General features: G+C 36.5%; 1 protein-coding gene across 7 annotated transcripts in view; it reads right to left on the reverse strand.

Annotated features, from left to right (window-relative positions):
* The window catches only part of NF1 (neurofibromin 1), a 252,514-nt gene that overhangs the window by 27,278 nt on the left and 211,661 nt on the right, over positions 1-13,575 (reverse strand). For all 7 annotated transcript variants that reach the window (XM_059149027.1, XM_059149025.1, XM_059149024.1 and 4 more), the window contains 9 exons: positions 12,411-12,613; positions 8,584-8,777; positions 7,076-7,216; positions 6,629-6,908; positions 5,765-5,979; positions 5,463-5,524; positions 5,204-5,318; positions 4,361-4,462; positions 2,477-2,617 (listed from right to left, as the gene is read on the reverse strand). In XM_059149027.1, coding sequence (XP_059005010.1) covers positions 2,477-2,617; positions 4,361-4,462; positions 5,204-5,318; positions 5,463-5,524; positions 5,765-5,979; positions 6,629-6,908; positions 7,076-7,216; positions 8,584-8,777; positions 12,411-12,613 — 1,453 coding nt within the window. The remainder of the gene's footprint in view (positions 1-2,476; positions 2,618-4,360; positions 4,463-5,203; positions 5,319-5,462; positions 5,525-5,764; positions 5,980-6,628; positions 6,909-7,075; positions 7,217-8,583; positions 8,778-12,410; positions 12,614-13,575) is intronic.

The raw sequence follows: 13,575 nt of genomic DNA on the forward strand, positions 1-13,575 counted from the left end.
TTAGTAATAAGATGACAGAAGACAAAATAGCTTTGATTTATGATGCAAAATAAAGGACCATTAATTTATGTCTTGGTGACTTTCTTAAAGATTATAATTATTGTTGTTTTAAGTAAGAACATCCATTGAATTATAATGGGCATTTTGTAAACTATGACTATAAATTCAAGAAAACAAAGAGAGTTCGTATTTACTGAGTGCCTGCAGTATACAATAATGTTAGACATGTTACTATATTGAAACCTTAAAGCGATCCTATGCAGTCAATATTAGCTCCATTTTACAGATTCATTCATTCATTCTTTTACTTATTCAGTACTTATCATGTGTTTTTGATGTGCCAGGCATGGTTCTAGGCTCTGCGCATACATCAGTGAACTAAACAGACAAAAACTGTTCACCCTGGTGGATTTTACATTCTAGTACAGGAAAACAAGGATATTGAAACTTAAAAATGCCATGCAACTTGCCTACGATAGTTAAGATTTTAACAGTGTTTCCTAAAATGTGGCTCCAAGTACATCTGCTTTAAAGTCACTAAAGATGAGTATCTGCTTTAAGGTCTCTGGGTAAAGCCCAGGAATTTGCATTTTTTTAAAAAAGCCTAGTGATTCACTCTTGAACAGAGATTTTTAAAAGCAAACAACTGAAGGTGTTCAGAGCCTGAGCTCAGGTTATCTACATTTCTATCTCAAAGAAAGAAAAATATGAGCATTTAAAGTAAATATAGAGAGATGTTTAGAACAGCACTGTTTAAAACAGAAAAGAAAAAAAGATAGAAACAAGTCAATTGTTCATCAATGGGCAAATGGTTGAAAAATTGTGGCTCGTGCATGATGTAAAATACTCTGCAGCCGTGAGAAAGAATTACAAGTTCACGCACATGTGTATGTGTGAGTATATATGCTTTGAAAGATTTCCAGTTTATAGTTAAATAAAAATGCAGTATTTTATATACTATATAAATACTATATAAAGTATGATTACCTATTAACTTGCTATCTGTACAATTTTTTCCAGCTTTAATGAGTATAATAACTGACAAATAAAATTCTAAGGTATTTAATGTATACAACATTATGATTTGATATACATATACGCTGGGGAACGATCTACCCCATGAAGGTAATGAACACATCCATCACCTCAAATATCTAGAGCTACCCCCACCGCTGCTTCTGGTGACAACATTAAATCATTAAATACAGAACTTAAAGTTCTACTCTCTCAGCAAATTTCAATTATACACTATAATGTTACCAACTACAGTCACCATGTTATACATCAGACCTTATTCATCTTACATGCTGGAGACTTTTAATAGGCTTTATTAACTCTGATTCCTAGTATTCTGGGGGCACTGAAGTAAGTATTAGCTCCTGCTATGGGGCTGTTCTGACAATGAAAATACCAAGACAGATACTCCTAGACAAACATTTCATTTACAAATATTTTTATATCCATACAAATACACAATATCTAGCTATCTCTCTGACTACCACTGTCCCAAAACAACCCCAGAAAAGAGCAATGGGGATTAGGAAAGAGGGCCTCTAGTTCCAAATGAGATGTACAAATATGGACAAGTTATTTAACTTCTTTGTTCCTTTCTATTTTGTAAAATGGAGGCCTGACAGATAAACTTCAAGGTAGCTATTTCAAGTCTACACCACAAATGGCAGACTTATCAAACAGTGTTTAGCCCAAGTATCTTCACACTTAAAACCATGCTCCTGTTCTGTTTTTTTTTCCTACTCACAGCTTTGATCAAGCTCACTTCAAGTAAATCTCTTGTTATAAACATGTATCTCTCTTTAAGAAAATTTCTCTCTTTTCTCCTATATTCATTCTTCTCCAAAGACAAAAAGAATATCAATTCATACTGTTATGTCCCCTTCTCTATACTCTATACACCAAAATCCAACCTGAGTCGTCAAGGTTGATAAATATTAAGAAGGGTAAAAATTGTATGTTTCAAAGTGGGATTAGGCAAAACAAAAAACCAGTACAATTAAGTACCCAAACATTTCCTTTGGACTCGCCAACCTACTTCCTCATTAAGAACCATTATTCAATAAAAATAAGTTTATTTTTAGATTATTTCTTCATACGTGAAATGGAGGATAGAGAATGCTAACCTTTACCTTGGGTTGTGAAATCACAAATAATGATTGTGCAGTGTACAGTAGGGCAGAACACAGCATAGGGCTTAGCCTCGTAGCTACTATTACTACTCAGTATTTTTTATCCCTATTCTGTTTACCAGTATTGGGTGAGTACTGTTCCCGTTATTTTTACACAGAAAAGTTTAAATAGTTTTTTAATGAGCTGTTAAGGAACTATACTCACAATAAGTTGCATTACAGAAATGCATATTGAAGCTACAGACCTCTTCTGATTTTAAAAGGCCAACAATAAAAGAGAGAGGAATTCTAAATGTGCAGACTCTAGGAATGCCAACCCAAAGCTTGCTTACCTTGTCATTGAATATCCGCAGACTGTCTAAGGTGTGCAGGTTTTGTTCCAGAAGCGCGGTGCCTGCTGAATACAAGTTGACCTCATCGAGCTGTAGCACAGCCACAGCGACCCAAAAGAGGGCTTTGTGCAGAGGGGAGTCCTGGCAAAGGCCATGCATTCCAGATTAGTGAGATGAACTACAAACAGTCTCATTCGAAACACATCACAGTATAAAACAGAGCACATTATTCCCCAAATTAAGCATGTTTTCTCTTTTGGAGAAATTAAATATATGGGTAAGCTCTTCAACTATGCCATGTGTGTAACTAAAAACACTGTTAGCTCGGCTAACCTTAGCTTCTCCTTTGATTTCTCCCTGTTCTTTGACTCCAAACTCCAGTCACCAAGTCTCATTAATTCTTCCAATAGTCTCTTTTGTATTTGCTTATTGCTAATGACACTATTCTATGCCAACCTTCCTTATTTTAAATATGCATTCTTTTCGTCTCCAGTCTCCCCCTACTCCGATCTGCTGTGTACATTACTGTCACACTACTCATCTGCTTGAAAACATATAGATACATTTCCAAACTCCCTTCTGAAGAATCTTGAATGTTAGATTAGTTCTATCCAATCTTTACAATCTTCTGTCTCACTATTCTGCTGCAAAGTTTCTCCACACTACTAGAATGGTCTACCCACCATCCTTTCATTGTCCCAGCATCCCTGTACGATCCCCTGCAGTTCGTTTGCTATGCAAGGCTTTTCTCCTTTCTTGATACTAAAGCCCAGCTGTATCTTTAACTTTAGCTTAGACTCTACCCTTTTAACTTTCTTGTCACCCTTACCAATACAGTATCTCTTGCTGTTCTGAACTAAAGTTATGTATTTGGGGGAACCCTCATTTAGCAGCATGGTATATGCAAAAATTCATAGACTTTAGAGTAAGACAGCCTTAGAAGAGAATCCTGGCTCTGTCTTATTAGGTATGTGACCTTGGTCAAGTCACTTAGTCCTTTTGAGCCTCATTTTAACTTCTAAGATGAGGATGAAAGAACCATTTTGTGCAATTTAGAATTAGAAGATCTGTAGAACATATAACTCAATATGAGGAACATACAGGTATTTATTTCTCTGTAATCTCCCTCAAATCTGGCCTATCTTTGTATTCAATTCACATAATTACACAACTTCAGAGCTGGAAAATAATACTCTGCCATCATCTAGTCTAGTTTACTCGTTTTATCAATGTGGAAATATGATGTCCAGATACATTAAATGACCTGCTCCAGGTCACAAAGCTGAGATGAGCTCAGACCATCCAAAACCAGGGGCTGCATCATTTTATTCCTCTTCAGCATCATCTTCACTTACCACTCAGACTCTCTGGATGATCAGGTATATATACTTCTCCCAGCTTTACATTCCTCCACAGTAATGATCATGAACTAGCATACTATGTATTGTACTTACTTTGTTTACTCCCTATTCCCTTCCCAACTCCCACACTCACCCCAAGAACATAAGCTCCACAAGGGCAGGGAGTCTTCCTAGTTTTGTTCAGGTTCTACATCTCTAGCACCTAACATGGTACTTGGCACACAGCAGATGCTCAGCGAATACTTACTGGATAAAAGAATTAAGAATATATACCTATTTTTCCTTTAGCATTGAGGAGACAAAAACTTAAAAGATCTTGAGAACATACTCTCCATACTTACTCTTCCACTAATGTAAATTCTTCAAACAACTAAATTTAAAGACAAGGAAGTTCTACTTTAACGGTAGCTTTTTCTAACTTCTTCTTAGTCCAATTTACTTTCTGAATTCTTTGAAACAAAGTATAGTAACATTTAATACTGAGACCCAAAATGAATGCACTCATTTTCTATATAGCAATTACCTTATTAAGAAGTGGTTGTAACTTGGTTAGTGCTATCACTGTAGCTTCTATCAGAACTTGACTGTTGTAAGTATCAGGTCCTTTTAAGCAACTCTCAAGTGCCTTTTAGGGAAACAGAATTTTTTATTTTACTTTCATTGAAATAAAACATTAACTCCTAAACTGAATCTCACAATCCATTCAGAACAATTCCTCATTTTGTAAGTGCTAGAATTATTTCCAGTGCTATGGTATTCTTGGTAAATAGGTCATTTGGGTTTTCATTTTAAAATATTTTTGTACTGGGCGCCTGGGTGGCTCAGTCATTAAGCATCTGCCTTCGGCTCAGGTTATGATCCCAGAGTCCTGGGATCAAGGCCCACATCGGGCTCCCTGCTCAGCGGGAAGCCTGCTTCTCCCTCTCCCATTCCCCCTGCTTGTGTTCCCTTTCTCTTTGTGTCTCTCTCGGTCAAATAAATAAATACAATCTTTAAAAAAATTTCTTTATTATATTTTAATACAATACATTGTGCTTATTAATTACATATTACATCATTTTACTAAATTATGTAAATTACTTAAACTAAAGGCTAGTTTAACCATATAGTTAAGTGCTTTGAAAACTGATAAAATACTGAGAGTACCTTCTTAGCAAAAGAGACAATACATATTTTAAGATATCTTCTTTAGAGGTCTCTTACACTTCAAAAATTACAATAAAGAAAAATTCAATCCATTGTTTAAAGATTTAACAAGCAATATACAAGATACTTTATTAAATTCATATTTAGATGTCCCTTAAACAAAGGTATGCTTTACAACCTGAGAACCACAAATATTTGGGAGAGAGGGAGGGGGATATACCTTGCTAAGAATACGGATAATCTGCTTTATCTGCCCATGAGACACTCGTTTGCTAATACAGCCAAAGACAACAAGAGCTCTTGGTTGCAGTGATGGGTTATATTGGAATGCAAATCTGCAAGTAAAAAATCCGAAGACTTTATGAAAAACATTTGTGTTTATATATGCTAAATAATTAATTAAAATACTGATTATGCAGTAGTATTTGTCTTTTTAACAATATACCAACTTTTACAGCTTAAATTTATTTGGAACCTACCTCTGAGCTAGTTCTGTCCACTGGTCCAGCCACTTGCAAGTTGGAATATCTCTCATACATGCCTTAAAAAAAGGATAGTCTTAAATATTTTTATGTACATAAATGTTTTTAGAGACATTTAAATAAGGTTCATTATAATGTAATTAAATAAATGACATATATATTACCAATAAGCACGTTCCATGGGAGTGTTTTTATTTAAGCCTCAAGTATAAAGCAGCAGGATAAACTAGTATTTCTTCTTCACAGTACTAGTGGATTTAAAAAAAGATCTCACTTTCCTATCATTTTGCCTAATGTACCTCCATGATCTCCAGCAAAGCTTCTGTGACTGTTTCCAGGCTGGTTAAAGCAAAAGTCTCCCTTTCATAGGAACCAGGAGAGAATGACCTGTCCCGGTAACTGGAGCGGAAGGCAATGACGGCAGCTGACTTGACTTTGCTAATGCCAAACAGCAGGTAAAACTTGGGTAAAGAGAACTCTGTCAAACTCAGTCTTAGCACTTGCTTGGTCTCTTCTGTAAAAGAAAAAAGGAACAAGGAGACTTTAAAGATACTAACTTTTCAATTCTAAAGTGCCCAATTTCACTTTGCTTTTAGAAAATTTGTATATCGTATCAAAACTACATCACCACGCTCCCTACACCAACCCTCTAGTATATTCTGCTCAATGCTCACTGCTTTGGCTCCATTATCTACAAGTTCATGCCAGTAACGCAATACCATCAACCGCTGTGGCGTCTTTAACTTCTGTGGTACCTACAAGAGCCCACCGGACAAACACACATAGAAAATCTTTGCTGTAGGGGGCACCTGGGTGGCTCGGTCAGTTAAGTGTTCGATTCAGATCATGATCTCAGAGTCATGGGACAGAACCCCATGTCGGGCTCCACTGGAAGTCGGCTTGAGGACTCTCTCTCCCCCTCTCCCTCTGTCCCCACACCCGGCTCACTCACTCTAATAACTGAACCGTAAAAGAAAATCTCTGCTATACCTTGAAATAGAATGGAATTAACATATTCTTTTTCTTTCGGATAATATTTCATGTCAACATCACGGGCTTCAATAAAACGGCTAGTGTTAAAGGTACCATAATAATGAGTAAGATAATGTATGCCAACCTGGTGATATGGACTGCAAAACACAAAGTACTTTCTAGGCACTTACCACTGAAGTGGAGCTGTGAACAAGTACACAGAGAGTGAATGATATTAATGACCAGGCCATGTGTGGAAGCTCTAAGGGAGAGTGGCCCTGTGGCTACTAAGAAAGTAACAACGTGGAAGAGGTAGGGGAGGTGCGCTGCCACATCGAGGGAATTGTTGAAAGACAGCATCAGCATGTAGCGTGCTAGAATAGCAATATCGTCCCACATAAGATGTTGTTCTAAAGTAGGAGTTGGAGATAAGCATGTCTTGTCAATTATTTTGCACATCCTTCCAATAACCTGTAAAGAAACGGGATTTTAAAAACCACGGGGGCTAAAACAGAATTTTCTCACACAAAAAATTTCAGTTTAAGTTTAAAATGATTAGCTACAATACAAACAACCCCTGGCCATAAAAACAGACAACAGGATGCCACAGTCCAGAAGGCAAAGGGAAAGTCGATTACCTTGCTTGAAACCAATTTCACATTTCCAGAAGCCAAAGCTACAGCAGTATCTGCCATCACCTCAGCTTTTATTGATCCCAAGCCACCTGTTGCACTGGTTTTGATGAAACTGTCCAGTACAACATCAAGGAGATCTGTAATCTAGTAGCACAGGGGAAAATAACATGTTTTAGCCATTCACTCTGCCAACTTCATTTTTACTTTAAAAATACTTCATTTTTTTTTTAATTTTTTATTAATACTTCAAAAGCAGTAGCCCAATCAACATGAAAATTGTCTTCCACCTGAAGCCTCCAAAATACTAACTTTTATTTAGAGACCTGTCAGTAAATTTATCATTAAATACCCAAAGGAGGATGAAGTTATTCATTCAATTGCTTCAGAGATTAAGGGACCAAAATTCAAAAATTGAAGATCTCCACATGTATTATTTTCATCCACTAGCAAAGCACTTCTGTTCTCTCCTAAGACAGTAATGTACAATTACTGTAAGAAACTATTATTTTAAAATCTAGGAAATGACATCGAGTACTGAGATATTTTGTAGCGCCATAAAACTGGCTCTATGGTCATTTCAAATTATTTGGAAGAGTCACAGCATTGTTTGAGTAAAGGTATTGCCGCCTTAGGTGACTACTTTGAAGAAATGATGTGCACAATTCTTTTCAGATAAAAAATATTACATTGTATTCTATATTTTAATACTTGTTTGTATTCTTGTGCTAGAACTATAAATGAAATGTGTCTGAAACAGTATTGTTAACAAACATCTACTGATATCTGTGGTATGTAAGTACTAGAATATGTTATAAAGCACTATTTAGGGGTGTCAGGGTGGCTCAGTTGGTTAAGCATCCGGCTACTGATTTCAGCTCAGGTCATGAGACGGAGCCCCACAGGGCTCTGACCTGGACTGGGAGACTGCTTGAGATTCTCTGTCCTTCTCCCTTTGCCTTTCCCCCTGCCACTCGCCTCCCCACTCCTCATGCTGAATAAATAAATAAAATAAACCACTATTTTCTAGAAACAACATCAGATTTTTACAGTTAAATTCTATATAATTATGCCATGGAAAAGAATACTAAAATAATTACTTCTTTTCTAGCTCTGAAACACGCAGTAGACATCTACAATTCTGAACCAAATCAAGAATTAGATGAGTGTCAGGGCATGTGGGTGGCTCAGCTGTTAAGCGTCTGCCTTCAGCTCTGGTCGTAATCCCAGGGTCCTGGGATGGAGCTCCACACATCGGGCTCCCTGCTTGGCGGGAAGCCTGCCTCGTCCTCTCCCACTCCCCCTACTTGTGTTCCCTCTCTTGCTGTCTCTCTCTTTCAAATAAATAAAATCTTTAAAAAGAGGGGAAAAAAAAAGAATTAGGGGAGTATCTGCATACTTTTGAAAGAGAGGAACTGTCTTTTCTATAGCTATATCCCTAGTGCCCAGAGAGGGTACAAGATTAGCATCTGCACTACAGAGGTACTAGACAAAAATGTGAGCAAACTCAATACCTGCCCAAGGCTCCCCCATATTTTGGCTTGGATAGACGGGTACATCTGTTTCTCATTTATGGTCATCGTTATCAGCTTATCAAGAATAGCAGTCACTCTCTGTCGTTTGGCATCATCATTGTGCTTACAAAAACGGACTAGATTTGATAGCCACGGAGTCATGTATTCCAAACAAAGGTGTTTCAATTCAATACCTGGAAAAAAAAATACATTAGCATAGATGGTCAATGAAAATTACATCAACAGTTATCTAAAAATATAGAGAATTGGGGAAAAGAAGGTAAAAGGTAAAGATCAATACCTAGCATCAGGTCTGGAGAAAAGAGATTTGACCAATATAGTAAAGATAGGGGTGAAGAGAATAAGCCATGAAGAAAGTAATCTTAAAAGCCAGCTGGCCAATTTTTGAAAAGTTTTATCTATTTTTCTTCCTCTTAATCATTTCTCTCCTAGTTAAAAATTTTATTAAGTTTTATTCTAATTGTATGTAACAATTATATGTAGGAATATATAGCAATCATAGGAAGTTAGGTGAAAGGGAAGCATCACCACAAAAATGAAACTGATATTAATATACTGGTGTATCATCTCCCATCAGGCTTTCCAAGCTATGTAGAGATGATGTGTATTTATGTGTGTATAGACACATAAAACCCACCCCAACACCTCCACAAAAATGAGGACCATGCTGTCTATGCAGTATGTTTTGAATATCCTCAAAGTTCAAACATGCTTTAATATTTTTTTTATTTATTTATTTACATTTATATATTTATATATTTTATTTATTTATTTATTTGTTTATTTTGAAGTTCAGAAAAAGACACAAAAATTCTTCTAAATAATGGTTACTCTTGGTGAGGGGATGGTACTGACAGCCTTCTGGATGCTGGAAATGTTCTGTATCTTGATGTGGGAGGGGGTTTTGTGATGTATTCACACTAAAAAATTCATGAAGCTGTTCACTTAAGATTTGGGCACTTTACTGACAGGATATGCCTGAATTTAAAAAAAATTAAATAAAAAGTAATGCTATAATAAACATCTGAACACTAATTCCTTAGGTGTCTGGATATCCATGTCCCAAGTGCCATCTCAGAAAACGGCCCCTGTTCAAAATTCCATAGACCATGAACACTGAATTAAAAACAAAGGGAAAAAACCCTTTGCCAGGGGTGCCTGGGTGGCTCAGTCGTTAAGTGTCTGCCTTCGACTCAGGTCACGATCCCAGAGTCCTGGGATCGAGCCCCACATTGGGGCTCAACGGGAAGCCTGCTTCTCCCTCTCCCTTGGTTTGTGCTCCCTCTCTCACTGTCTCTCTCGGTATAATAAATAAATAAAATCTTAAAAAAAAAACCCTTTGCCAATTTGATAATTGAATGTTACCTTACTATTCTTTGTTTTTATTTCTTTGATTTTATCTGTGAACTTCTTAAAATATATTTTTTTAGCATGACCTGAATGCTACTGTTGATCCATTTTTTATTAATTTGTAAGAACCCTTCATGATTAAAGAAATTCTTTTCTCATATTTGGTGCAAGCATATTTCCTAGTTTTTTATTATCTTTTATTCTCTTTATGTTTCTGAAATAGAGATGTTCTGAAGTTTTATGCAATCATTTACACTCACCATTTCCCTTGTTTCCATCTACCACTTTTTTACTTTGTAAGTCCTTAATCATCCGGAAAGTAATTAAATATTCTGCTTCCTCCTCCTTTTCTTTTTAATGGTTCCAGTTTTTATATTCAATTCCTTTTTTTTTTTTTTTTTTAGATTTTATTTATTTATTTGACACAGACAGAGATTACAAGTAGGCAGAGAGGCAATCAGAGAGAGAGGGGGAAGCAGGCTCCCTGCCAAGCAGAGAGCCTGATGTGGGACTTGATCCCAGGACCCTGAGATCATGACCTGAGCCGAAGGCAGAAGCTTTAACCCACTGAGCCACCCAGGCGCCCCTTTATATTCAATTCTTAAATACAGCTAGACCTTATTTTGGTATGTTGTGGTCTGGGGTGAAGATGAAGATCCAACTTAATTCATTTCCCAGTCTCACTGTTTAAATGATTTAATCTTTTCCCCGTCAGTTTGTGATGCTTCTTTTTTTTTTTTTTTTTAAAGATTTTATTTATTTATTTGACAGAGAGAAATCACAAGTAGGTAGAGAGGCAGGCAGAGAGAGAGAGGAGGAAGCAGGCTCCCTGCCGAGCAGAGAGCCCGATGCGGGACTCGATCCCAGGACCCTGAGATCATGACCTGAGCCGAAGGCAGCGGCTTAACCACTGAGCCACCCAGGCGCCCCTGTGATGCTTCTTTATCAATCTGTTTTCTTAAAGTGATGTGACTGCTGATTCTTTAACACTTCTGTTTTAATTATTATACTGTTAAGTGTTCAAATGTCTGCAACAAGTGTCTTTCAGTTTTTCTTTCAACATTTTCTTAACTATTCTTGTTGTTTCAAGTGAAATTTATAATCATTTTAAGTTCCACTTCTTCCTCCCTCCCTCCTTCCATCCCTCTCTCTCCCTTTTTCTCTTTCTTTCTGTAGACTCCATACCCAGTGTGGAGCCCAATGCCGGGCTGGAAATGCAGGACCCCAAGATCATGACCTGAGCTAAGATCAAGAGTGGGACACTTAACCAACTGAACCACCCAGGCACCCCAGTTCTATCTCATTCTTAGTCCGCAGAACCTATAGCTCTTTTGATGGGACTGCATTGAATTTATAGTAATCTGGGAAGTGGGAAGAACTGTTTGTCCAGGAACACAACATATGGTTCATTCACTCAAATCTTTAAAAAATATTTCTCAATAAAGCTTTATGCTTTTCTTATTTTGTCAGCCTCAACACATTTTCTTTTTAGGGTTATATTCCTACATCTCTTATTATAAGTAAATATATACAGTCATCTGGACTTGATGAATTGTCAAAGCTTTTAATTAATTAGCTGAAGAATCAAATATATTTGAGGGGCACCTGGGTGGCTCAGTTGTTTAAGCATTCAGCTCTTGGTTTCAGCTTAGGTCATGATCTCATAGGTCACTGGGACTGAACCCCAACTTTGGCTCTGCACTCTGTGGAGAGTCACCTTAAAGACTGTCTCCCTCTGCCCCTCCCACAACTCATGTGCATGCACATGCCCTTTTATATGTTATCTTACTGTCCTCAAATAAATAAGTAAATCTTAAAAAAAATACATTTGAATGCAGAAAAAAGTTTTTGTATTATGGAGAGAGAAACGGGAGCGAAGAAAATGTCAGGAAATAAGCTGGAGGAAGAGCAACATTTATACTACATCAGGGTAGGAAGATGAATAAATGGAAAAAGTAGATATTAAATTTGTAAGAGTTATTAAAAGCCAGGTCAGGAGCTGACTCTGGACCCTGCATAGTGTGTCACTGCGTTCTCCAGGAACTATACATGATCAATAAAATCACAGTTCAAAGTCAACCTAACGAAAAGAGAAAATTACTATTTCCTTAGAATCAAAGAGACTTCACTCATTTGGAATAATCTGCTAAGAGAAATCCTGAAGCCAATTAAACTGAAACAGTGTGAAAAATACTTTGTAAGTGGCCCAGAGACATGTAAAGTATCAAAAATCTTGCCACCCTGCTTTTATGGCCAGAATTTTGGTGGATTTCTCAATGTTGTCTACCAGGAAGTTCCTTCAGAGTTTCTTCAGTTGCACAGTACAGCAAATGAAAATTTAGAAGAGATAAAGAACTGAAAATATAATCAATTATGATATCACTAGCAAATTCTGAAATGATTTTCTTTGAATCTTCGTAGAATCATTGTTAGTATTAAAGAAAATTATTACTTACTAGATTTGCTAAATCCAGAAATACACTCTTCCAAAAATTCTAAGGTGAGATGTGGCTCATTGGCTGCCAGTGTCTTACTAATAGAGACAATAAAGAGGGTGTTGTTGGCAGGGATGCATAAACCTGATGTCTCTAGTAGCTGGCCTTCGATTTTTAAATTAAAGGTACAAGTTAAGGCACACAGAAGATTATAGGCAGCTGACCTAGAAGAAAACACAAATGAAGTTGTTTTAAAACCCATTTTTTTCTTAAAATTCCCAATTTTTTTCAAAACATACAACTTATAATTCTATTACAAACCCTAATCAACTATTTTTAAATTTTACAATCAATTCTCTAATTGATAGTTAATAATTAATAAGATGTTATGATTCTATGGTAAACACATAATGAGCCTTGATCATTTAGGGATTTTTTTTCATCATTTAGGGATTCAAGGGAGGTTTCTGACATTACCAGAAGAGCACTGTGAGGCTCCTAAAATAGGTAAATATAAGACCTTCCTAAAAGACATTTTACTGGGATATAAAATACGAGAGGTTTATGGTCCTAAGGTGGATCAATAAAGTTAGAATAAGGCTCATCATTTTTTCAATGAAGCCAAAAACTCAAATTGTGGTTCCTCCTCTCATCAGATCTATTTATAGTAGGGATCATAAGAAGAGAAATGAGATGGCCCCTTATCAAATTAAAATGTGAAAATCTTTCATCAGCACCTACTGAATTTCTTTCTTTGTGTCCTACAAGACATACCAAACTGGAGGTCAAAAACAAATATAATTAAGCACCCCCCTTCCGTTATACATAACCACTGAAAACAAAACCCAAAAAAACCAATGATATATACATCCAGGTTCCATTAGAACCAAAACTTTCCTTAGAAAGGTCTGAAAATACATTTAAGCAATTTAGGACACAAGTCAAAAAAACTTGCACCTGATTTTCAAATTTTCTTTTTTCTCCAGCAAGAGAATAGTTTGATTGCTCAGCAAATTTGAACCTCTGAACCTTCATCATACTACTATATACTTTTGCAACAACCATATGGGGGCAAAATGCCACTGAAATTTAAGTCAGCCTAAAGGCTTTTTCTCTGGAATGACATACTTCAGCAAAAAGCAGAAGCTGTCAGTTCACTTTATTTCACAAGAGAATACAGGGTCAT

Source organism: Mustela lutreola, chromosome 15 (genome assembly GCF_030435805.1).
Source record: "Mustela lutreola isolate mMusLut2 chromosome 15, mMusLut2.pri, whole genome shotgun sequence".
Classification (NCBI taxonomy): domain Eukaryota; kingdom Metazoa; phylum Chordata; class Mammalia; order Carnivora; family Mustelidae; genus Mustela; species Mustela lutreola.